A 22,415-nucleotide genomic window follows, 5' to 3' on the forward strand; every position below is an offset into this window, starting at 1 on the left:
CGCCGATGAAGGACCCGTCCTCGCTGAACAGGCCGTGGTCGCCCTCCCCGTAGGCCACCAGGCTGTCCGCGCTCCCCGTGGCCTCCGTGCCTCTGGCCAGCGACCGGACGCTTCCCTTCAGAGGCTTTTCGTCACTGTCGCTGGAAAACAATGGAAAAGAAACTGCATAAAACCCGCCACGGAAAATTCCAGTAAAGCCAGACTCCTGCGTGACTGCTACAGAGTCTGAGACTTTTCAGGATCTCCCGCGAGCACGGCAGACAGACAAGCCCTCAGCAACGCTCTCGCGGACGCGCGTGTGGACCGTCGCCGTGTGCGTGTCGCCCGTGGTGCCCGGCCCCTCTGTGCACGCGGAGCGGCGGGCCTCGGCCCTCCGTCTTACCTCTGTGAGCCCCCAAACCCTTCCGGAATGTCCCGTCTGATCAGATTACTCAATCCAATTCTGTTTCTCGAAACCCTAGAATCTCCTTTCCTTTAGTTTATGAACTTGGGTTTGTTAAAAAAAAAATGCAGCTGGCACTTTTAGACCATAAATGCACAAGTGACCTGTGTCCACGCTCCGGCTTTATCCCCAACAAAAGCAGCTCTGTCTGTGACATAACGTGGTCTCCCCAGGTTCTGAGCGAAGTTTTAAGACCAACAACTGTCGTGCTGTAAAGTTGTGTGATGTTCAAATCCTTGAGAAACGAAGGACTTGGGAAAGCTGTAATCGGGCCGGACTAGCACCTGACGCTTCGCGGCGGCCACCGCGCCGCTCCTGCAATGGGTCCTGGACGCGCTTCCTGCACGCGTGGCAGGGCGGCCCTTCCCTGCCCGCAGGTCGCCATGGGACACGGTTGGGCCAACGGGGACAAAGGGGACACATGTCACTTCAGAGCCAGCGCTCATCCTCCATGCTCTCCCTCTGCTGGGGCGATCTGGATGCCCCCCGTCCTGCCACCGCCCCTACGTGACAAAGTGACCCGAGAGAACCATGGCTTCGGAGTCGTCCGTGACGGCAGCGTAACTCAGGCTGTCCTGACGATCGCTGGCTCCCGTGATGACAAAAGCACCGGGAGGAGCCACAGGAGTGAGAATCCGGTCACGGGGCACAGCGCCCAGCGAAGCCTCCTCCCAGGACGACCGGGGGCCGGGGCCGTGTAACTGATGCCCCTGAGCTTTCAGCGGGAGAGCGTGAAACACGCATCGACGGCTCTGAAGCAGCCGTCCCCAACCTGTCTGACGCCAGGCACCGGGGCTCCCGTGAGCATCCAAGCCCTGATGTGAGGCGGCGCTGAGGGGTGACGCCGGCGCCGGGGAGCGGCCGCAGACGCACGTGGAGCTTCGCCCGCCCGCCCGCCGCTCACCTCCCGCTGTGCGGCCCGGGTCCTGACGGGCCAGGGACCGGTACTGGTCCATGGTTCGGGGGTTGGGGCCCCCTGCTATAAAGGGACACAGGTGAGGTGGTTCGGGGGTGATTTACCTATTTCCTGCCCAGCACTCACCAGCTGCGAGCCCACCTCCTGTGGCTGCCAGAGTCCCTGGAGGGAGCCACCGCCCGCTTTTCTGCTTGGTTATCGTACTTAATTGATCCTAGTCATGAACATGGCGGAGTTTGCCTTCCGCGGGCCAGGTCCGCGGGGGGACACGGTGTGCGCCTTGCTCCCCTTCGCAGGCGCACACAGCAGGTGCATGGGACACCTGTGTGTGGAGGTAAACGGAGCCCCCCCCGGGCTCACGGCAGCCATGCTGAAGACGCTTAGGTAAACCAAGAGACGGTCACCTGACAGAACTGCCCTTGCCCGACACTCACAGGACGCCTCCCGCATCGTCCAGACGCCCCGGCCCACACGCGGGACGCCGGCTGCCGCCCCGCCAGGCCCGGGGACCCGATTCTGAGAACGAGCACGTGCGCCGTGCAGCCAAGCCCGTGACCCGGGACACGCTCCGCCCCAGCGCAGGCGACTGCCACGTTTAAGCCCGTGACCCGGGACACGCTCCACCCCAGCGCAGGCGACTGCCACCTTTACCTGTAGTCGCCGAAGGTCTCGTCTTTTCCTGACTGGACCTCTGGGTCTGGGTGCAGGTCTTCCTTTTCTTTCACTGACAAGAAAAACGCAGGAGAAAGTCATGCACGTAACAAAAAAAACGTACCGGCCGAGGCGAGAGACGGCCGATCCCCCAGCCCTGCTCGCCCCCGCCGCTGCGGGCGGGCCGCGCTTTCTGTGGCTGAACCTACAGCCCGTCCGAAATCTCTGTAAGGACAAAACGGACGTGTGGGTCCCCTGCCGCACAGTAGACTCTGCCGCAGCCACCCGCGACCACAGGATGACGAGACCCGCTGGGAGTCTCGCTTGGCTGTGGCCCAAGCAGGTCGGTGACCGACACGCCTGTCACTGTGCGAACCGCCCTGACGGGGCCGGAGGCTCGCACCAGCTCTACGTCGCTAAACTGGACAGCGAGAGTCAACGTTTGGTCGTTCTCTGCTTCCTCTTTCTCAGAATTGCCCCATAATCATCACGCGGGTCGACAGTGACCCTTGACGTCAGCCTTTCGCATGGCCCTGGGCTGCTCGCAGACACCCGGGGGGAAGGGTGTCACTTTGCTGTCCTGCAGGGTGAAGCGATGGCCTCATTCTCCTTCAAGGGCATCGTTTGAGCAGCTCTTTTAGAATTTGGATGGGGCCGCACTTCACGGTGACCGGTGGGGGACACTCGAAAGGGAATGCTGGCTCTCTGTGATCTTCCAATTAATCACCCAGAACACTGTGAGTCCGTGAAAATCTAATTCATAATGATTCAGTCTCCGTAGGGAAAAATGAGATGTATAATTACATAAATTTTCCATGTAATTTTACAAAAATTTTGAAATTATGCTTGTTTGTTTGCTCAAAATATATAACGGGTTCCCACTAATATTTGCTGAATGAGTCAGAAGTCAATGAACTTTCACTAATCTGAACCTCATCAGAATACACTCAGTGGGATCTAAATCTTTCCCCCAATATAAAAGCATCCTGAACACTAAGAAAAAAATAGCACCAACACAATATGTTTATCGGAAAAAGATGAGCTTGGAAACTGAATGAAACTAAAGTGAAGACAACCATCGGATTAACTCAGATGGTTTTTATTTATTTAATTCAGGGCAATGTCGTCACGGTCACAAGCGCAGTGCCCGCTGTGGTTACCCCTCACGCAGGTGACCGGCGGACAGGCCATCAGAACACAGTGGAGCAGAGCAGTCCCTGCGTCACGAACGTGGAGAGAGGCAGCCGTGAATGGGCCCGTCCACGTGTGCGACTTAGAAATAAGTCTTTTCAACATCTCTGCGATTTTACGAATAAAAAAAGCTCGGAAGCATCGTCAGTCTGGTCAGACCCTGTCTTAAGCACTAATAACTAGTTAGTGGGCAACCGCCTGCATGCGGGACTCTCCAGCGGTCCCCAACCCTGCCGACACAGGGCCCGGCGCTCCTGCGAGCATCTAAGGCCTGACGAGCTGAGGCGGGGCTGAGGCGGTGATGCCGGCGCCGGGGAGCGGTGCAGACACAGATGGAGCCTGGCTCGGTGGCCCGCCGCTCACCTCCTGCTGTGCGGCCCAGGTCCTAACAGGCCACGGACTGGACCGGTACCGGTCCCTGGCCTGAGGAGAGGGGCCCCTCCTCTAGGCCACATACTGCCTTTGGTTAGTTAATACAGGAATACTTTGTCCCTCACCTAATATGCTAATAGAAATCTGATTTGAAGGTGTCACTAAAAAAACGAGACGTTTCTGAAGAGAGCCTCTCAGAAGACACCATGTAATGAATATTAAAAGACAACTTGATTCGTCTGTTGCTTTCTGTTCTACATCCCACAGTTGGGGGAAATCTCACGGTGCTTGTCCTTTTCTGTCTGACATGTTTCACTTAGCATGACACCCCTAAGGTCCGTCCACGCTGTCACACTGAGCGATATTCCATCGTACACACGTAGCACGCCCTTCCCGTCACAGACGGCAGGATCTCGTCTCTGACAGCTGGGCGATATTCCATCGTACACACGTAGCACGCCCTTCGCCATCGAAGAGCCTCGGGCTGCTTCCGCGTGTGCCGCGACCCCAGTCCCCGTACACAGAGGGACAGGCGTTACCTGAGTACTTCCCACCTCTGTTCCTCTTCACGAAGCACACGGTCAGCAGCGTGAGCGTGAGGACCGCGACGGCACACATCAGCCCGATGAACCAGCCTTGCGTGGCGATGTCATCGTACAGGCCAGCGTACCCTGCCGCACAGAGAGGAGGCTCATGCTCGATGCACGAGGCAGCCCCCCGGACGACGCCCCTCGGGGCGAGTGAAACATCACTTTCAAACACACACGAGAGCATCAGTTTTGTGGTCCCCCCGAGTGACCCTCAGGGCACGTGACTGGAAGGATGTTTCGTGGGGAGGACACTGATCAGTGTCCAGACTTTATTCAGAAAGGGCCCTGTCCGGTCGCGTTTGGTTCTGAGGATGGAACCCAGAGAGGAGGGTGCAGGCGGGTGAGGTTAGCCGGCAGCAGCAGCAAGAGCAGCAGCAGCAGCAGCACAGGCCGCCTCGGTTACCATAGGCCGCCCTGGTCACAGACCACTGTGGTCACCGTGGGTTGCCTTGGTTACCGCAGGACGCCATGGTTACCGTGGGTTGCCGTGGTTACCGCAGGCTGCCATGGTTACCGCAGGTTGCCATGGCGTCGCCGGGTTCTGATTGTTTTGCTTTTTAGTTTTTTTGTTATTCACATGTTAATGAGCGGGGACATTTTTAGGCAGCCACACATGGCAGAAACAGGAAGGGGAGCTGGACCTTTGTAGAACGTTTTTCCTTTTCACGGTTTTAAAATGCTGGGCCGAAAGAAACTGAAACGATCGTTTTTACAGGAGCGGCCTCCATGTGCTCTCCCTCTAACGCGGGAAGTCTGCGCGGGTCCGTGGTCGACGGGGCGCGGAGGGGGCGCCTGGCGCCGCCCCGCGCGGATAAGTGGTCGACGGGGCGCAGAGGGGGCGCCTGGCGCGCCCCGCGCAGCCTCGCGTCTCACCTCTCCCTCTCGCCTCGATTACGTCTTCGAAAATGCTACTGTTATCCACCCAATTCTTAGTCGACAGGCGAACTACATGGTCAGCTCCCGGCTCAAACACCTCTACTGGGTGGAGCTTTTGAGTAAGGTTTACGCCTTCGGACAGCTTCCCGAGACCTTTACCTGAGAAATGCACACAGTTAAATCATGTCAATAGGCATCACTGAAAAGCAGGACATGAAAAATAAAATATCTATATTTATACATATAGTGCTATTTCAGATGAATATGAGAGCTACTTGTGGCATTTGTACCCTCAGATAGTTCTTGAATGATCAGGAGAGCAATAAAATCCACATTTTAAGATTTTCCTTTTATAATATACTGAAACTCAGTCAATGAAATTAACTTAATTCGTGCCCTTTTAAGATGATATGCACGATGAAATGGCACTATAAATCTGCCTGTTCGCGTGAATAATTCAAAACCAAACACAGACTTCAAAAAATCACACGATGTCATTTTGTGCGGCACTATAAATCTGCCTGTTCGTGTGAATAATTCAAAACCACAGACTTCAAAAAATCACACGATGTCATTTTGTGCAATGCGAACTCTGCCAATCCCAGCAGGGAACGGAGTGGCCACCGCGGCTTTAAAGTAAAGTACGTGACATTTCAACTCCGTGTTACTAATCTTTGTCTGGGTCTTCTCCTTGAATACTGATGCGTGGCATCACGATACGGTCACGTGTCAAACAGATGAAATTTGTAGAAACTTAAGCCACATCACATGCAGGTTTATAGGCACATGTACATGAAATGCACTGACATTTTGAGAATGTTGTGAGAGACACTTTTCTTAAAAAAAAACCATGAATATGCCAATATATCAACTACAGAATCTCATGGTCACAGATAAAAATGAGTCAAGTGTAAGCAAAGACACATGTAATTTCCAATCTCACAACAAAATATCTAAAATATTTTCTCAGATGTTTTGCTAGAATCAACTCAATAGAATAGATACAAACCAGAAAATACTAAAGATTTATACGGAAGATAAAATATATCCCATGTTGTGACTATTAGGGGTTGGGAAACTCTGTTTCAATTGGGTATACTTTGTTACATGTTAAAATTTAGCTATAACACTTTATCATAGATTAGAAATTAATTATATAGTTACTGATAACACGAGAGCTTCATTAAAACATGGCACCATGGAAGAAACGAAGCCGGTGACATTAGCTGAGCAAAGCCATTAAGATTGAGCACCGCTGAAACAGAATGCAATTAATTCTGCCTTTGAAAATCAGAAATATTAATATAACAGTAAGTAGCATAAGCTTTTGAAAAAGAGCAGAGCGAGTGTTTCATTCAAACTAGTAACGGCACAGAAAGAATATTTCCGATTAACTCCATCTTCTTCTTCCGCCTGGACTAGGGAATGTGAGCCACGTGAAAATCAGAGTGACGACGAGGAAATCGCCAGAAAAAAAATGCTGGCGCATGAGACCCCAGTCTCTGAGGAGATGCCGGGGACTCCGGCCGAGCACGGAGAAGGGGGGTGCGCGGAAACACATCCCCACGGGCACCGCAGTTATCATTTTTGGAGCGTTTAGTGATATCAAGATGTATCGCTTCAGTGAAAAAAATGTATGTTTTTCTTTTTTCAAAGATCGTGCTCAAGACCCGTAGGAAAAGGGGCTGTGGTGTCTTTCCTGTGAGCGTGGCGGGACACGCCTGCAGCAGGGTGGGCTGGGGGAGGGGACGCTGCTGGGTCAATGAAAACACGGATTCCTGAAAAAGAGCGGAAACGGATCAGTGAGGGGGCTTCGAACTCCTGACGCGTGTGACGGGAGATGCTGGCCGCGAGGCCCTCGGGCTACGTCTCGCATCTGCAGAGAGGCTGCAGCGTCGCTTACAAAATCACACGCACGGCACTGCCCAGCCTCCGAAAACAACGCGTCCAGCGTGAACGTGACCGAGGCCCACTGCCCCACGACCTCGGTCCCGCTGGCCCGCGTGACTCTAGTCAGGCCACCTGTGGCACAGTGTCCTCACGGGGCAGGGCTGGTGAGAGGGGACAGCAGGGCTCATCACGCTCGGGCCTTGTTTCCATGGAAACAGCAAACCCTCCGGGGTCTTCGACTCTGTTTTCAAAAATACAGGGGCCGCGATGTCGTGTCTTTGCCCTGAACACGTGATGCCCGTTTGAACTCTCGAGAAATGAGATGCTCTTAGTTACTAGAGAGTTTCCCATCACTGCCTTTAAGTGGAACTTCTGTGAGGAGGTAAACAGGTTCCTCATCTCACTCGGTGTCTAATTCGTCCTTGAGAGTGAACTGTGGGCTCCCCGGGAGGAACTATTGCCCGTGAACGGGAGTCCTGAGCATTTAGGAGTCTGAGGGAAACGCAAGCCCCGCGTTAGTCGGATGCGAAGGGGCCGTGAGAGGCGGCGAGAGCGGTGAGCGGAAGTCAGGGCGTGAGCGTGCCGGGCAGACACGCGGGCGTCACGGCCCCTCACAGACGTGAATGCGCGTCAACGTGTGTTTTCATAAATGACACACGACTCCATCTTCCTCGCCACTATTTTCTCTGTTCCCATCGAGTCTACCTTTCTTCTCATCGGACATGTGGAAAAGCATCCCAAAGAGCGCCTGACGTAAAGCACGTGATCAGCAAAGGCCCCTCTGCTTCCCGCCCCCACCAATCCTGCCAGGTCCGATGGGCTTGAAGCACACGGGACGCCGTCTTTATGACTCATCAGGAAGCACGTGGTTCCTCTGAGTCGTTTCCTTCCCTCATTCTACTCCCTTGTTCGTCTCCCGATGTTACAGAAACCCAGCCAAACGCCGCTAAAATCCTAGTTCCCGAAACCATTCGGGGAGGGAGACGGCTCTGAGTCGGAAATGCTTTTTTAAAGTGCCATCGAATTAGGAGGATTGTGTAACCGAAACCACAGACTGACGGGCTGTTCTTGAGCCCGTTATCTGGCATCCACCAGCAGACAACAAAATAAAACGGATGCCCGAATCTGCGTGTCTGTGAGTCGGGACACGGAGGAAAGCGTGTCAGATCCGTGTTGCAGAATGTCTGCCAGGAGGGACAAGTATCCGCCATGCAGAAACATTTCCGAAAGCAAACTATCCTTCCACGCACCTTACGGACAGCTTCCCAGCCTTGGGTCCCCTGAGCTAATTAAGTAAAACGAAGGTCCCTGACCTTATGCTCTCTAAAGCGACATAGCTCGATTGCTGTTGCCGTCGAAACCCACAAATCGAGTCGATGTGAACTCGACAAACGAGATAGATAGATTCTGCACCGACATCGGTGGTGCAGACCGAGGCGCGGTCATCCGGTTTACGGTGGCGCGTGCGTCCCCGCCACGGGGCCGGAAGGGTCGCCGCGTGCACGCGTGGAGCCCCCGCTACTTACTGCCGTCACCCGCCGTGAGGCTCTCCTCGGTGAGGGGTGTGCCACAGCCCCTGGACGTGCAAGCCCGCACGTAGAATTTGTACCGGGTCGCGGGGCTGAGGTTCGAGAGGTGCCAGCTGGGCTTCGAGGGGCTCGTGATGTTGACGGCATTCAGTTCTCCGACTTCGTAGGTGTCATTTACTGAGGGCACAAAGAACAATTCCCCATGATTCACAGTCCCCATGATCCGAGCGACGCTGTCCCCGATGTCTGCTTCTATGATGCTCGAGGTGTGCGAGGCGCCATCTGAATCACTCGGCGCCATCGACTCGTTTAATTCTGAGGCCGACGCAATTATTGTGACTATAACATACGTGGGGGAACTGAGGTTTCGTAAGGATAAGCACCTTGCCTAGACCTAGGGCTAGTCACTGGCTCAAGGTCTCTGATAAAAAATACGAAACTATGTTTTTTGGTACCCACTGGCATACTGCTTTTCTTCTAAAACAGACTTGGGCAAACCTTTCGGAAAAGGACTAGATGGTGACTTTCAGCCTGTGTGGCCCATGCAACCTGTCACACTACTCGACTTGGCCACTGCAGTGAGAAACGGGTACAGACACGTGTAAATGAATGCGCACGGCCGTGTTCCAATAACTGTTTTCTTTATAAAAACAGCAGTGCCCGGAGGCTCCTCCGAGCCAGCCTACGGGTGCTGTGCTGTCGGGAAGTAGGTGGCCTGCAAACCATCATCATCGGACCCTCAGCATAGCGAGCCAACTCCTCAGCCAAAAAAAACCCAAACGGAACCATGACTGGGTGACTCCGCAGAAACATGTGCGTACTTATCTGGTACTGCAGCACGTAGCCAGTCAAGTTTCCGTTCAGCTTCTGAGGCAGTCCCCAGGACACGGTGGCGGTGTCCTTGTCGATCTGGACGACCTTGAGGAAGGCGGGCTGGCCAGGAACTGGGAAACACAGGGCCCAGGGCAGACACTCGGGCATCGGCCGGGTTTCAAGGAGGCCCGTGAGCATCGCTTTCCCACGGGCAGCGAGCGGCCAGCTCGTGGAGTCCGCGCTCACGCTGCTGCGGGGAGACGCCCGCGTCGGCCCTGGGGAGGCCGCCCCCGCCCCCGCCCCCGCTCACCTCCTTCTGGTGTCCGGAAGGCGTGGGGCTCGCTCTCGGGGCCGGCGCCCCGGGAGTTGTAGGCCGCGACCGTCACGTGGAACTCGCTGAAGGCCTCGAGGGCCGGCAGCATCCCGGAGCTTCTCGGCCCCGAAAAGCGCAGCACGTTCACTCGCTTGGGGAGCGTCCGTCCGTCCAGCAGGCTTCTCGTTTTCCACCAGTTTATCTGCAGCGAACACAAGAACCGTTCGGCGAGTCGGCCACGCGGCGGGCCCTCCGCTCGGCTTCGGAAACCGGGGCTGGCGTGCAGGAAAGGGCTTCGCCCGGCGGCGAGGACCGGGGGCTCCGACGCAAACCTCATATCCTCTGAGGTGTCCGCGGACGCTGTCCTTCGGCACCGCTGACCAGGTCACTTTAGCCAGCGTGCTGTTGATGACGTCCACCCCCCGGATCTCGGGGGCCGCGTCGGGGTCTGTGGAGCGGGAAAGAGCGACCGGCTTTGGAGAAACCCGGACATGCTGGGGCCGTGGCGCCCTCGGAAGCAGGTGACCAGACCCGCAACGCAGCTAACGTCACTCGGGACGCTGCTGAGCTGATCCGCGCACAGCCAGCGGCAGCCGGGCAGGTGCCGTGCGCCGGGCGGTGGCCAGGGCTGCCGTCTCGGGTCAGAGGGAGGACGTGGACGACAGTGAGTATCGCTGTCATTTCACGTCTCTACCTTCTCCCCCCTCGTGTCTAAACATGACCGTGGGCGCCGCGGGCCGAGGGTCACGCCTGCGGCAGTCGCTATGGTGCGAGCACGTCTGACTGCGACGTCGCCGGCACCCCGAGCCCCGGGCGTGTGTCTGCGTGTGCGTGTGACGCCCTGCACGATCTGGGCCTGGCTCACGGGCGTCGGAAAGGCCGAAGACGGCCAAGCCCCGGGCACGGCGGCAGGGGACCGTCACACGGCCTTTGCCGCACGGAGACAACTGGGACCAGAAGCCTGAGGACGACCGTGCTGCTTAGCTGACGGTACTGATTTTCCACGTAGAAACAACCGTCCTGGGAAGTTTAGGAAAATCGAAACTTCCCGCACATTCCGCCCCACCCCCCTCTCCTGATCCCGTCCCGCGGCTGACAACGCGGGAGCCAGGGCGACGGTTCTCCGCAGCCCTCTGCGGCCGGGGCCGGGGCCGGGGCGGGGCCCAGGGCGTCACTCACAGTCCTCCCCGGAGTAGAGGACCACGGCCTGGGGTGCGGGGCCGGCGCCCAGGTGGTTGACGGCCTGGACCTGGACCTCGTACGGGGCGTAGACGCTGGACGTCATCACCCGCAACGTGTGGTTCCTGACGGTTTCTTCCTCTCGCTCCACGGGGGCCCCCTGCGGCTTCCAGGTCACCCTGTACTCCAGCCCCGGCCCGTTCTGCTCCATGGGCTTCAGCGGCTGAAACGGCAGACAGACAGACACGAGGGGTCGCAGGCGTGCCGCGTCGGGGACGGGGACAGCCGCCCGGGCCGCAGGGACACCGCAGCGGAGGCCGCGTCCGGAGGGGCTCGATCCCCCCTTTGCTTTGGAAATGGCTGCGGAGCCCCTCGTGCCTGTCTTCCAGTTTGTAAGTGATACAAGCTCAGCCCCCCAACTCGCAAGAACCCCCTGCAGCTCAGCGTGTCTAGGTGGGTCCCCGCAGGTCCTTCCAGGGGCCTGAGGACCCCGTGGAATGGCTGGCGAAACTTGCCGTGTTTAATTTTCTAGAGAAGGAGCCTGTACTCCTAGCGTATTGTCGAAGAGACCCAGGACGAGGCGGCGTTATGACGACCGATCTAGGAACTGGACACGCTGTCCTGCCGCCCCGACTTCGTCTTAAAGCAGGCGGGTTTCTTCTCGTACTTGCAACAGAAATGATAAGATCTGGGGCCTTGGGAGTGGAACCCTCGGCTGTGACCACGCCATCAGGCAACTGAAGACATCCCTATTGCCAAACTCTAGTGGGTTTGGGTTATTTTGGGGGGGGGGGTTGCTTGTGTCTCTGAGATTAGAAATTTGCTATTTAATTGACTCTCAGACTTAACATAAATATATGCTTAAGAACAGGAAATGTCAAGTGGAAATCATTCTGACATAATTATTTTACTGATCAGGCCGCAGTGGGCTCTGTGTATTTTTTTTCTTATTTTTTTCCTTCATAGAATTTTTCATTGAATGACGTATTATTTTATTTCTGATGTATTTGCTTATTGTCTGTTCCTCCAACTAGAAAGTACATTCCACGAGAGCAAAGAAAGACGTTAATATTCATTTGTTCCTTGTTCTTTTCCTGCCCTATATAAACCACGGACCTCACAATACATCACTTTCGACTGCATCATGTTCAACGCTAAAACGTGAAACATAAAGCAAACAAAAACGAGAGACATCTAAGCCTTCCTACTGCTCAGCGGAGCTGTTAATCCTTCTTTAAAAACTACTTTCTTCCCCAGATCGTTATCTTGGAGACGGGAACCCTTCAGTCAGTCAGTCCCAGGAGGGGCTCTGGTGACTCCCTCCGAGTCTGCTTGTCACCTGGGAGCTGTCTGGCATCTGATCACAGGGTGACCCACGCAAAACCGCCACCAGGGCAGATGTCCTAAGACTTCGCGGGGTGTGCCCGCAATTTCAGATCTCTGATATTTCAGAGCAGTAAGCACGATGGGGCGCAGCAGGAACGCAGCGGCCAGTGTGGCCAGCTCCTCCCCCGGCCGCCTGCCCCGCCCTCTAGTCGGGCAACCGCGAAATCACTGTCCTTCCTCCTCAGAGACCGCTGCACACTGTCCTGGCGTAATCCCACTGACACAAGCAGAGGGCGCGAGTGGCCAGTCTCCCGCACCTTTGGGGAAGAAAGGAGTGGCCTCTGAGGACGGGCAGCAGGGAGAGCGAAGGTGCCTCCTCGTGAGGTCACCGCATCCCGAGTCCGCTGCCCGTCTGGAGGGCGAGGCTCCCGCCAGGAGCTGCTGCTGCTCCCACAGGCACAGTGTGGAGTGACGGGGGACGTTCGTGGGGCACGGGGCGCCTCCCTGAGGACCCCGCCTGCCAATCACAGAGTGCGGTGTCTTCGTCACCTACCCAGTCGTGGCAGCACCCAGCTTACGAAATTTCCGTGGAACTTAAGTGGTCAGACAGAGATACTCTGAAAGAATGACAGGCTAACGTGACGTGAGACGACGAATTAATTAGCGAGACAACGTGGTGGCAACTGCTTATGACCACAAGTTCCAGGAGAGAATAATATTGTTCGACGTACTGAGTTCCTGTGCATCATCGATTTTTTTTTTCAAATTTTAAATTTGTAAAACTTAATTTCACTGGAGTGGGAACAAAGGGCTAGTGTTGATTGAAAATATTAACTGAATATTTTGGGGGTATGGGCTACATGATGAGGTAACGAGGGGAAAAAAATCGAACTGAACTTCATACGCCTAAAATTCTCTCGAAAAATCATACCTGGGCTGAGGTGCGGAAATAAATTCCAGCACACATTCAAAACCGTCCTATACTTATGTAAAATTCAATGACTCCGGTGTCGGAGGACTATTACTAATCAGGCTGGTCGACTGCTAATCCACTTGCCAGTAGGTTAAAATGCTCGTTCGTGACGTACGTCCACGTAGCAGAGGGAGAAAGCTATCCGCCATCACGGAAGACATGCAGACACGACACACACACGTATGACAGTGATCGGGGCGGAGTCGAGGCCGCGGGCCCGATCTGAAGAGGAAAGTCCATTCGTAACTTAACACACGGAAGGGGGAGCAGCACCCACGCCTGACCTCTGGCTTCGCTGGATCCTAGTGGGGACGGTGACCCCGCCAGTCAGCCGCCGCTTCTGCAGCGGGAACAAGGTGTCGAGGACACTTTCATGACGAGGCTGTCCTCAGAATGAGACGTGAGCGTATGAAATGGGGCGGGGGGCGCGGCTATTATCTGGGAGTCATTCTCTTGAGGTGCTGACTGTTTATCAGACCGTATACTAAAGTCAAGTGAAATGTTAAGGGTTTGGGTGCTTTCTGAATGGAAGAAAAAATTAGGGTCCCAATAATAAAAATATTAGGAATCTGAAACTTTTGGTAACCGATTACAATTAAATCAACCTGGATAATCTCCAATAAATTATTCACCACTGCAAACCTCAATGTCACGGCATTCTAATCCAAATGATCTTTAAAATCCACAAAAAAAATCTTTATAAAATTTAATAAAATATCCAAGTTTTTTTTGTTCTTAAAAATACTGCTGTATCGTTATACTTGGCATGCAGACCTGAAAGAAAGACGAAAAAAGAAACAGAGACGCACATAATACGTTAAAGAATACGCACCTCCCATTTTATAATCATTTCCTTCGGCTGAGAGGCTTGAACCCTTATGTTCTGTGGATTCCTGTCCGGAGCTGGAAAGTCACAAGCATTACGGTGATTTTTTTCCTATCACATGGTCCACGGGTAAATCATCACTCCCTCCTCCCCCCCCAAAAACTATATTTAAACAACTTTTATATGCTTATTAATTACTCTAGAGCTGAGTTCCTACAAAGATTTAAGGCCGCTCCCCCCACCAGCTTTCCTGAAGCTTAAGGTTACAATGTAATGATTTGATATGTGAACGAATATAAATATGCACGTGTGTTTCCTATTTATATGTATATGCCACAATAAGATTAGTTATCACACCCATTATCTCACAGGCGGCTTTAAAATATATTTTTTATTTAAAGGAGTAAAGTAGTGTCCTTGGAGTGATGTAATTATTCAGTGGCGAGTAGATGGTTTACTTTACGTATCTTATTTTTAAACCTGCTCTTTAAAATATTAAACTTACTTTTTAAAGCCCTACACCTGCTTTTTAAAAACACGTTTTAATTTTAAAGCTACTTTACTTTTTCTATGACTTTTGTCGGAAATGTATGTTGTGAATATTTGTCTCTAAGCTAATAAGATCAAACATCGTCTATTAACATGAGTAGCTAAATCTAAGGACAGGAAATACACTGAGCTTGGTCCATTTTATAAGAAACAGCTCGGTGTGGAGCTCAGAGCCAAGTCCCACTTGGCTCACACAGGCCCCTGGGCAGGTTATTGCCGCCACCTGCTCTTCCTCAGTCCCAAAGGGGAGCTCTACCCTGGCACATTTATTCCACCGAGGGGCAGAATCGCCGTCCCGTGGGGCGGCCACACTGACGGAGCAAGGCCGATTCGGAGACGTGATTTAGGACTACTCTCCTTGGGATCCTAACAACAAGAAAGTGTCTGGAATTTAGATAGAGATCGAGATACAAAAAACACACTAGATGCGTGAAGTCGGCGGTGGCGGAGACACTGGAAACCTGACGAGGGGCCTGGGGCGGGTCCCACGCTCGGTCAGAGGCCGAACTCTCCACTGTCCCTACTGAACTTCAGCTGCGAATCTGATTTCAACAGGACGCTGGCCACCGGGAGCTGCACAGAGCGCGCGGCCCACGCTCCTCCCGCTGGCTCCCCGCTCCGCACCGGACGCTCCTCCCGCAGCTGGGGGCGCCCGAGGTTCGACCACGCTGTCCCAGGGAACACCCGAACCCCCCGCACGCTCTGGCCCTCTCAGTACTTTTCTCCTTCCCAGAAAGGCCGCCGCCCCGCGGGAAGCCGGCGCGGGAGGCACCTACCTGCCGGAGGCGTCTCGTGGCGGTCGGATGGCCGGCTCGGCTGGCTGCGCCCCACCTCGTTCACGGCGCTGACTCGGAACTGGTACGCCACGTACGGGGCCAAGGGCAGCAGGGCGGTCGTCTCCTCTCCCCGGACCCGCGCCAGCTCCTCCCACCGGCCGGGGTCCACCTTGTTTCCTTCAAACTCTATAATGTACTCTAGCGGGGGGACAGGGGACAGGTCAGGGTGGCCTGGCGATGGGCAAGGGGACCTGAGCTCCACGCACGAGCGTACAGCTCTGCGCTAACCCGCCGGCTGCGGCCAGCAGGGCTTCGGGCCCATTTCCGGCCTGGAGCGTAATTAAGGGGCACCTGGCGGTCCCTACCGCTGATGTCGCTGTTGTGGGCGTCTCCGGCCTCCCACGTCAGCCGGACACTCCTGTTGTGTCTCTCGGACAAGCGGAGGCTTCCCGGGGGGTCCGGGACATCTGATCAGAGGGAACGGGGACAAGGGGACAGTGAGCGGAGTGCAGGCCGTGGCCTCTGTTCGTCGGCCCCTCCCCCAGGCGCCCGCCGGCCCGCTCCGGGCCCTCTGCTGGCCGGGCTGTGCACACCTCAGGGCACGGCCACGCCTGTCCCGCCCCACGTGTCTCATGGCCTCTGGCTGATTATGGTTCTGCTCTCAGCAGGGCCCGGAGCTCTGGCAAAGGCGGCAGGACGCGGCGTTGGAAGGAGCGGGCGTGGCACGGACAGGTCAGGACAGAAACTGGAAGGCGGAGCCGAGGCCAGCGCGAGAGCTGACACACGTGGGTGTCTGTGGTGCTTTTACAGCAAAGCGACAATGACAGAAGCCTCGTCCCTAACGATCCCCCTCCCGCGGCTGGTGGCGATTCTCTCTCGCACCCCGAGACGCCATCAGGTCCCGGAGGAGACCACGAGCGTCACAGCCACTGTCCCCTCACCCCCCACCCCGGGCTCGGCCCTGCCCCCGCTGAGTGTCCACTGCCAGACGTTTGTAGTGACCAAAAAACGTGTTTTCAATCTGGAGGACATGTTCCTGCTTTAAACGTGGCCCGTGTCCAACCAAACGTCACGGCCCTGAACACGACCTCCGCTCCGAGGGCCACTGTCCCCGCCTTAAAGGACGCGTAACATCCAGGCTTCAGGAAGAAACGTGATCAAAATGGGTCAAGTGCGTGCTCTAAAACCTATTCGCCAGGTCAAGGAGCGTTTCAGACGCCGTGCACGGGTCTGTCGTTTGTCACCGTCAGCTGTGGGGCGGGAATCTAAAAGCCAGACGCTGGCCTGAAACATCTGCACGTGAACTCTGAGAAGCTGTCGAGAAAACACAGCCCACCCCAGAGCGCATTCTCTAACTCTATTTTTATCCTACAAATAACTGGTAAGGACCCTACATACGAACAGCACATCTAATCGTGGCCACTATTTATTTAAAATTGCCAAAGACTCAGGGTTCTAGAGGACAGCCTGATGACAAGACCGAAATGTGACGTTTTATGAGGAAACTTAGCGTCGCCAAGACAGCACTGTGTGGCGAGCCCCAGGGGGACACGGCCAGCCGGCAGGACGGGGTGTGGGGCACAGACGCCCGCCCCTCTGCAGCCACCAGCTTAACAAAGCCTGAGGGTGGTGGACCAGGCAGAGACCTGGGGGACAGTGGAAGGCAACGGAGAGACACCCAGCAGGTGGTGACTTGAGGGGTAGCGGGGGGCTGCTCCAGCGGGGGGCGCACACTGCTTTCCCCAGGACTGGCCTCCGCCCTCGAAGCCCCTGCCACCCTTCCCGGTGCCCCGGACCTCAGCGTCTGTCTTGGTCTGGGGTGCAACCACAGTGCAAACGCCAGGGCACCCGTCCTGACCCCGACCCCCGGGACCCGTCCTGACCCCCACGCCAGCACCCCCGCTCTGACCCCCGCACTCTGGGGGGCGCGGCTCCGCGTTTGCTCCCAGAACTCAAGCGGGGTTCAGCTGTCCGGGGGGCAGCGTCCTGCCTCCCTCGGCCGTGAAGGGAGCCGCCCCCGGGGGAAGGGAAGTCAGGCTTTCGCCGCCTTCTCCGCAGGCAGAGGAGGTCGGTGTTTGAAAGCGGGTCACTGTCTAAGCGGACGAGTCGAGCCAGCAGTGCTTGTGCAGGGGCTCGAACACCAGCGCTGGCCGAAGTGACCAGGGGACCCGTGTGCAGTGGGAGGGGCCGCCCGCGACTCACCGAGGACGGTCACCCGGGTCTCCTCCGTGACGCTGTCCAGGGCGGTCTGTGCTGAACAGGCGTAGACGCCCTCGTCCTCCACAGTGACGTTGGACACGGTCAGGTTAGCTCCGTCCACGGTTACCCTGCAGGGAGAAGCCGGCCGTGACGGGGACAGACACAGCCACGCGAAACCAACTCCTGCCAGAAACGCGTGTCCCCATCCAGCGCCATCAGGGAACAACAACAATAATGATAATGATAATAATAATAGCAATGGTGACGATGGTGACGATGACGGCGACGAGCACTTCGCGTGATGTGCGCTCCCTCCGAGGACGCCCCAGCTGGACGCTGAGGCCAAAGCACCGCCCCCCGCGTCCGCGTCCGCGTCTGGTTGTTTCCGGCGACGCCTGGGTCAGTGACGACGGCCCGTGTCACCGGGTGTCTGGAGAGTGCACGGAACCAGCAGCGTCTGGGCCACACCCGGATGGCCCTCGTCCAGACGTCTGGGAGCCGTCACTGGGGTCGCAGGCAGCATCCTGGGTGGCCCGCCAGCGTCCCCGAGCGCGTGCCTGGGGTGCAGCCGAGGACCTGCTTCCTCCCCGTGTCCCTCTGCACCGGCTGCACAGGGCGGGGCCTGCTCGCGGGGACGCGGGCGTCTGTGACACTAGGTGGCAGAGACTAACACTCTTTTCTTTTTTTTGCCAATCACTTGGAAGTAGCTTTTATCATTTGCTCCATTTTTGCTGATTTTCAGTCTAGCTCACTATACGAAAACATTTTCTGCGAACGACAGCTTCTGCGGGGCCTGTGTGACGTTAACCTAACTGCGCGCGTGGCCGTGTTAGTGCGGTGCCACCAATTCCAGACACGTTCCCGGCAGGTTGCTGTTTAGCTGAGAGAAACAGCGTCCTGTGCGGAGGCAGAGGGACCCTCCGTAAGTGGCGTCTGAACGTGACGCCGAGGAGCCGGACCGTGGGAGGCGCTGCGGGCTGCGGTGACACGGCTTCCTCGTTCACGGCCACAGCGGCCGGCTGCACAGCCCGAGGCGCAGGCCCGAGCCGCGTGCCCGTTCACGTGACCGGCGACCCCGTGGCCCCGCATCAGGGCGCACGCCGACCGTCCCCGCAGGGTCGGCCAGCTCCTCACACAGGGCGGGTCCTCGGTGTGGGGCTGACGTCGGTTTGAAGAGGAGGGTGTGAGACGTGGGGGGCGGGGAGCCCGGGGAGGCTCCGTCCTCGTCATCAAGGAAGAGGCCGGAAGGGGGAGCAGGGGACGCAAAGGTGACAAAGCGTTCCGTTCGGCAGGGGCCACGAGGCGGGGGTGTTGGCGTTGGGGGCATCACACTCGCTCTGGCGCCACAGTCTCTCCCACGGGACTGCGTCCTTGCTCTGCCCGTGGTCACCAACGGTCCCCGTCACGCTTGTGCACATGTGGCAAACAGTTTCCCATCACGTCCGTCCTCCACTGCGTTTTTCCCGACAGTCGGGTCTGACTCACAGCCGCCGGCGGGTCAAACACCCGCAGGAGCCCCCCGGGGTGTCCCGGCCCTCGGTTTCCGTGAGGTTGACGGGGAGGTGTGCAGGAGCCATGACGGGCGGACGGCATCCAGGGGCAGGGGTGCAACAGTCAGGGGGACCCCCCTCCACACGACAGGGAACGGGGGGAGCATAGGAGGAACCGTCACGTTACCCTCCGTATGCCCCTCGATCAGAAATCTGCCGTCTTTCTGGGTAAAACCTGCTGGTCGTCAGCGAGGGATGTGGGCACGGGGACCGGGAGGGTCAGCAGGAGGAGCTTGGCGACGTCCTCCCTGCCACGTGCCCCTTCCCTGCCCCTGCTCGTCGCTCCCGCCTCCCCCCACCCCCAGACCTCTGCTGCCCCTCCCCCCCATTCCTCGTGGACCGAGAACTGGAAAAACATCCGTGTCACTTGCGGGGTCACTAAGGCAGCCAGAGGCACATCTGAGTGTCACCCAAGACTCCTACGGGAACTACGAAGCTGGGCCGCACAGGGTGCATCCCCCACAAGGCGAAGGTCTGCGAGTCTCTTCGTGGCTGGAGCCCCGAAGTCACACGGAAGTCCCCAGGACAGCAGTGACAAAGAGGGTGAGCAGCGAGCGGAGGCACGGAGGTCTCACCCGGGGCCGACGACGTCTGCTGTGACGTGTGGCCTTCGAGGGGGCAACAGGGACTGTCCTCGCCCGGGGGCTGGTGGCAGCGTGTGTGCGGCCTGTCTGCCAGCTACACGGACGGGGGAGGGACGGGCGGGAACGAGGACGAGCCACGGCAGGGCCGGCGCTCTGCGTGAGGTGGCAGTGCACACGCGTGCACACACACACACACGCGTGTGCGAGCAGAGGCCAAGCAGGGAACAGAAATGAGACGGGGGACACGAGCCACACGCGGGGCTGAGGAACGCGCGTCGGAGGCCGGGCCAGGCCGAGCGCTGTCTCCGAGCCTGACGTGTCCACGCGTGAGACCTCGCGACGGAAAAGCACGTACGTGTTCTAACCAAACTACGTTATAAAATGTAACTTAAGCCGCTTGCCCAAGGCCACGGGGACAGCAGTGGGACCAGAGCCCGGCCCCCTGCTCCACGCTGCCGCCGCCCCGGCTGAGGCCTGGGGTTCGCTCCTCCCGCCTGACGAGACACAAAGCACAGCTGTGTCTGTAACCCCACTGGGTGCTGCTGGGGGAGACGCGCTGACCCCGCCCCGCGTGCGGCCAGAGGTCACACCGGCCAGTGGCATGCGACGGCCCTTGGTCCTGCCCGCGCTTAACACCTCGCGCCGGTCACTCGCGCTCCTTCCACGATTCCTGCGTCCTTCTGCGGAGGCTGGAGGAGGCTGGAGGGCGCGGACACGCAGCCCACGGACACGCAGCCCACGACACGCCTCGCGCTGGTCACTCGCGCTCCTTCCGCGATTTCTGCGTCCTTCTGCGGAGGATGGAGGAGGCTGGAGGGCGCGGAACCGCAGCCGACACGCAGCCCACGACACACAGCCCACGGACACGCAGCCCGTGACACGCGGCCCACGGACACGCATTCAGTGGACACGCATTCAGTGGACAGGCATTCAGTGGACACGCCCCGCCGCGGCTCTCCCGTGGCGGCTCCAGCGTGGTCCATGACACGCGGCCCACGGACACGCAGCCCACGACATGCGGCCCACGACACGCAGCCCACGGACACGCAGTCCACGGACACCGGCCCACGGACACGCAGCCCACGACATGCGGCCCACGACACGCAGCCCACGGACACGCAGCCCATGACACGCGGCCCACGGACACGCAGGCCCTGCCCAGGACGCAGATGCAGGGCCGGGTGTGGCCGGCAGGGGCGGCCGCGGTTTCCGGACGCCCGCGTCACACCTGAGTGCCCTGTGACTGAGAACCCCGCGGTCCACGAGCGGCCCCTCTCGGCTCCCCCCCCAGCCCGTCCAATGAGTCTGTGAGCCCCCTGCGATACGCACGCCTCAGACTCCTGGGGTGACGTCTGTGTCACACCCCGACGGGAGGGTCCGTGTAACGTGGCGAACCGGTCACGAAACAAGGAGAGGCGCACGGGGGAGAGAGGCGCGACGCGCAGGCCTGGGACCTTTTCGGTGTTGCCTTCGAGACCGAGAGCGATCGACTGATTCCTTCCCTCCGTGCCGGGGTTTTATACCCGCTTTTCGTCGGGAACCGACCCACCTGCCGTCGTCCGTGCCGTTGGTTTCGAAGGCCTCACCGCCTTTACTCCAGGTCAGCTTCAGACTGTGCTTCAAATGTGAGTCGCACTGGCTCTCACAGTACAACTCGAGCGTGTGTGACTTGGGGACGCGCGGGCTCGTAGGAGAAATTCGAAGTTTCGTGGCATCTGTTTTTACCAAACAAAGACACTGGTTAGGACACAGGGCACAGCCCATCTTGCTATCGAAAGTCTGCAGTTCAACCAGCCACAGCCGTCAACTTAACAGTCAAACCTCACGCCGTGCTGGTCACCCCGGGACCCCGACGTCACCTACCATTACTAGCTCCTTTCCGTTCCGGCCCGGACAGCTAAGGCGTGAGGGGCAGCAGTAATTAACAGCCCAGCACCTCCCCTGACCATGTTCTGGGCTCAGGGAGTCAGGACCGTGGGAGGGAGCGAACGCCTCAAGGTGTACGTCTGTCTAACTGAGAACCCCGTGGGAAGGGGAGCCCCGGTGCAGACGCCTTGCCCCGGGGGGAGGGACGGCGGTGAGCCGTGGACGGAGGGGCTGGGCAGCTACACACAGCGGGCGCTCAGGACGTATCTGCCGACTTTCCCGTTGAGGGGCGGCGAGCGACGTCCGGAGCAGAGGGACAGCCACACGCCAAGCCGGACCGGGCGCCACGGCTGTGTGAGGAGTGAGTGCGTCCCCACGGCTGCTGCGAATGCGAAGCGCTCGCTCTGAAAGGCCTCGGGGGAGGGGCACGCACTTCGCCCCGGGGACACAGCTGGTGGCTCTGTGACCCTCTCAGAGGCCACCTCCCACAGGCTGACCTCTGGTGCCACGGTTATGCACTAGTGGGCACCATCTACCTGTTACTGAGGGATCCGATCGAAAACAGAGCACCGATAAAATTGACCGGCTGGTAGCCCAGGCACACAATGGAGGAGTCATCATCACGCTGAATTAATTTAGTGAATTACTAAGCATCCTACTCCTAATTCTAAATTTAGAGCCAGAAATCCACTTAGCAATAACACCACGTAATGGCACCTGCCGTGGTCACCAGGACTCTGCTAAGACGTACAGTCAACGACAATAACAATTCTGTGACTGTTATTATGTCCACCTGACAGACAAAATAATTTAAAGCTAAAAAGAAATTAAGTAATGACACCCAAGTCCGCTAACTGGTAAGAAGCTGAGCCGGGATTTGAACCCGTCTGGTGGGGACCGAAGCTCACGCTCCCCATCACTGCCGCCTACTCAGTTCCGGCTCGACGGGCCTCGCGAATGTGCGAAACGCGGCTCCTCACGGATATGACCCCTGTGCGGTCCCT

General features: G+C 57.5%; 1 protein-coding gene across 1 annotated transcript in view; it reads right to left on the reverse strand.

Moving 5' to 3' along the window:
• The window catches only part of CHL1 (cell adhesion molecule L1 like), a 56,228-nt gene that overhangs the window by 2,464 nt on the left and 31,349 nt on the right, over positions 1 to 22,415 (reverse strand). The window contains exons 13-26 of the mRNA XM_015587170.1: positions 21,095 to 21,260; positions 17,415 to 17,539; positions 15,578 to 15,679; positions 15,213 to 15,410; positions 13,894 to 13,964; positions 10,763 to 10,985; positions 9,916 to 10,031; positions 9,581 to 9,785; positions 9,279 to 9,401; positions 8,455 to 8,634; positions 5,036 to 5,197; positions 4,112 to 4,243; positions 2,010 to 2,082; positions 4 to 140 (exon numbers count right to left, since the gene is read on the reverse strand). Coding sequence (XP_015442656.1) covers positions 4 to 140; positions 2,010 to 2,082; positions 4,112 to 4,243; positions 5,036 to 5,197; positions 8,455 to 8,634; positions 9,279 to 9,401; positions 9,581 to 9,785; positions 9,916 to 10,031; positions 10,763 to 10,985; positions 13,894 to 13,964; positions 15,213 to 15,410; positions 15,578 to 15,679; positions 17,415 to 17,539; positions 21,095 to 21,260 — 2,013 coding nt within the window. The remainder of the gene's footprint in view (positions 1 to 3; positions 141 to 2,009; positions 2,083 to 4,111; positions 4,244 to 5,035; positions 5,198 to 8,454; positions 8,635 to 9,278; positions 9,402 to 9,580; positions 9,786 to 9,915; positions 10,032 to 10,762; positions 10,986 to 13,893; positions 13,965 to 15,212; positions 15,411 to 15,577; positions 15,680 to 17,414; positions 17,540 to 21,094; positions 21,261 to 22,415) is intronic.

This window comes from Pteropus alecto, unplaced genomic scaffold (assembly GCF_000325575.1).
Source record: "Pteropus alecto unplaced genomic scaffold, ASM32557v1 scaffold53, whole genome shotgun sequence".
Lineage (NCBI taxonomy): Eukaryota > Metazoa > Chordata > Mammalia > Chiroptera > Pteropodidae > Pteropus > Pteropus alecto.